The sequence below is a fragment of the Lactuca sativa genome, chromosome 1, assembly GCF_002870075.4.
Source record: "Lactuca sativa cultivar Salinas chromosome 1, Lsat_Salinas_v11, whole genome shotgun sequence".
NCBI classification, from domain to species: Eukaryota; Viridiplantae; Streptophyta; class Magnoliopsida; order Asterales; family Asteraceae; genus Lactuca; species Lactuca sativa.
Window position 1 is genome coordinate 236,607,536 of NC_056623.2, and position 1,600 is coordinate 236,609,135.

The following is a 1,600-nucleotide window of genomic DNA, read 5'->3' on the forward strand; positions in this document are numbered from 1 at the left end:
TTATCCGAATAATGAACTACCCTAGCTATAGTATTGCTGATAAAATTTAAGACTTGAGACATTTAGAAGAAATTTCTACCGAAACAGGTGTTAATCGTTCTCAACATTCCCTGTGTGTTCGCTTCTAAAACCCTATGTTATTGAACGAAAACAATCTAATTAAAATACCAAAAAAACATAAGCACTATATGCTTCAAATCAACCATAGCAAAATAGATGCAAGAGATGGAAATAGAGAGCAAAATATACGAGGTTGGAGATAGAACCAAAATCGTAGATCATACTCAATAACAGGTCAAGTAATTCAATGAAACCTCTGGATTTCTTAAACTTATAGTATAAATGAAGGGATGCCGTCTTTTATATAGGAGATAAAATTGAATCAGATATGTTAAAAGTGAAGGAATTTTGATTTAACTTTAACCAATTCAATTTTGTTATAACAATAGAAGATACCGGATAAGAAGGGGCGGCCGAGATATATAGGACATAAGACGTAGACTATGTATTGCATAATTCATATGGTAGACTTATTTCAAGTTTAATATTATTTTATTGACATTTAAGTTTAAAAATTACGTTTAAAAATTATAGTAATACTATATTAGTTTATTTTTAAAAATATAAGATTTACATAATAATATAATAATAATATAGTATTGATTATAATACTTTATTTTTATAAAAGATCACAAATAAAAAAAATTAAATACAAGCATATCAAAATTCCAAAAATACCATATTCATTTTAGAAAAATAGACAACAGCAAATACACATGGAAAATCAATCTCATCAATCTCTGAAAAATATTCAACGGCTCAGAATGAACCACAACATTTCACACGGATCCGAATTCGACCACCAAACCTTCTTCCGCCCAAAATTCAAAATCCCTCCAAAAGTTTCACCTTTAAAAACACGCCGACAATCCATTTCCTGCATCACATTCAAACCCGATTCATTATATTCTTTACCATTCTCCTTGAGAAAATGTCTGGTCGTGGAAAGGGTGGAAAAGGACTTGGAAAGGGCGGAGCAAAACGTCACCGGAAAGTACTCCGTGACAACATTCAGGGAATTACAAAGCCGGCGATTCGGAGGTTGGCTAGAAGAGGCGGAGTGAAGAGAATCAGCGGATTGATTTACGAAGAGACTCGAGGTGTTCTCAAGATCTTTTTGGAGAATGTGATTCGTGATGCGGTGACTTACACGGAGCATGCTCGCCGGAAAACGGTGACTGCCATGGATGTTGTATACGCTCTCAAGAGACAAGGCCGAACTTTGTATGGATTTGGAGGCTAAATTTGTTTCTCCATTCCAGTACCAGTGTTTATTTTGTTTACGAACTATTGAATCTTAACAAAATGCCGTTTTGTCTTTTTGGAATATTGATTTGCTGTAGGGTTGAATGATTCATAATTTTTTGGCTTCCATTTTTGGGTTTGAACTATATTTGTTTAAAACTCTATAAGGATTTGTCGTATTTAATTAATATCATCAGATTTGATCACGAACTATTGATTTACTGAGTTATTGAATGCTTCTTATGATTTGTAGTTGTTTTTGGTTCCAGGTATGTATGTCACCGATTGTTTTTGA

At 33.1% G+C, this 1,600-nt stretch overlaps 1 protein-coding gene across 1 annotated transcript; it reads left to right on the plus strand.

Moving 5' to 3' along the window:
* The first annotated feature begins 942 nt into the window (after nt 1–942).
* LOC111896319 (histone H4) lies at nt 943–1,387 on the plus strand. Its single transcript, XM_023892333.3, has one exon. It carries the CDS (start codon nt 992–994, stop codon nt 1,301–1,303), a length of 312 nt encoding a protein of 103 aa, XP_023748101.1. The 5' UTR covers nt 943–991; the 3' UTR covers nt 1,304–1,387.
* The last annotated feature ends 213 nt before the right edge of the window (nt 1,388–1,600 follow it).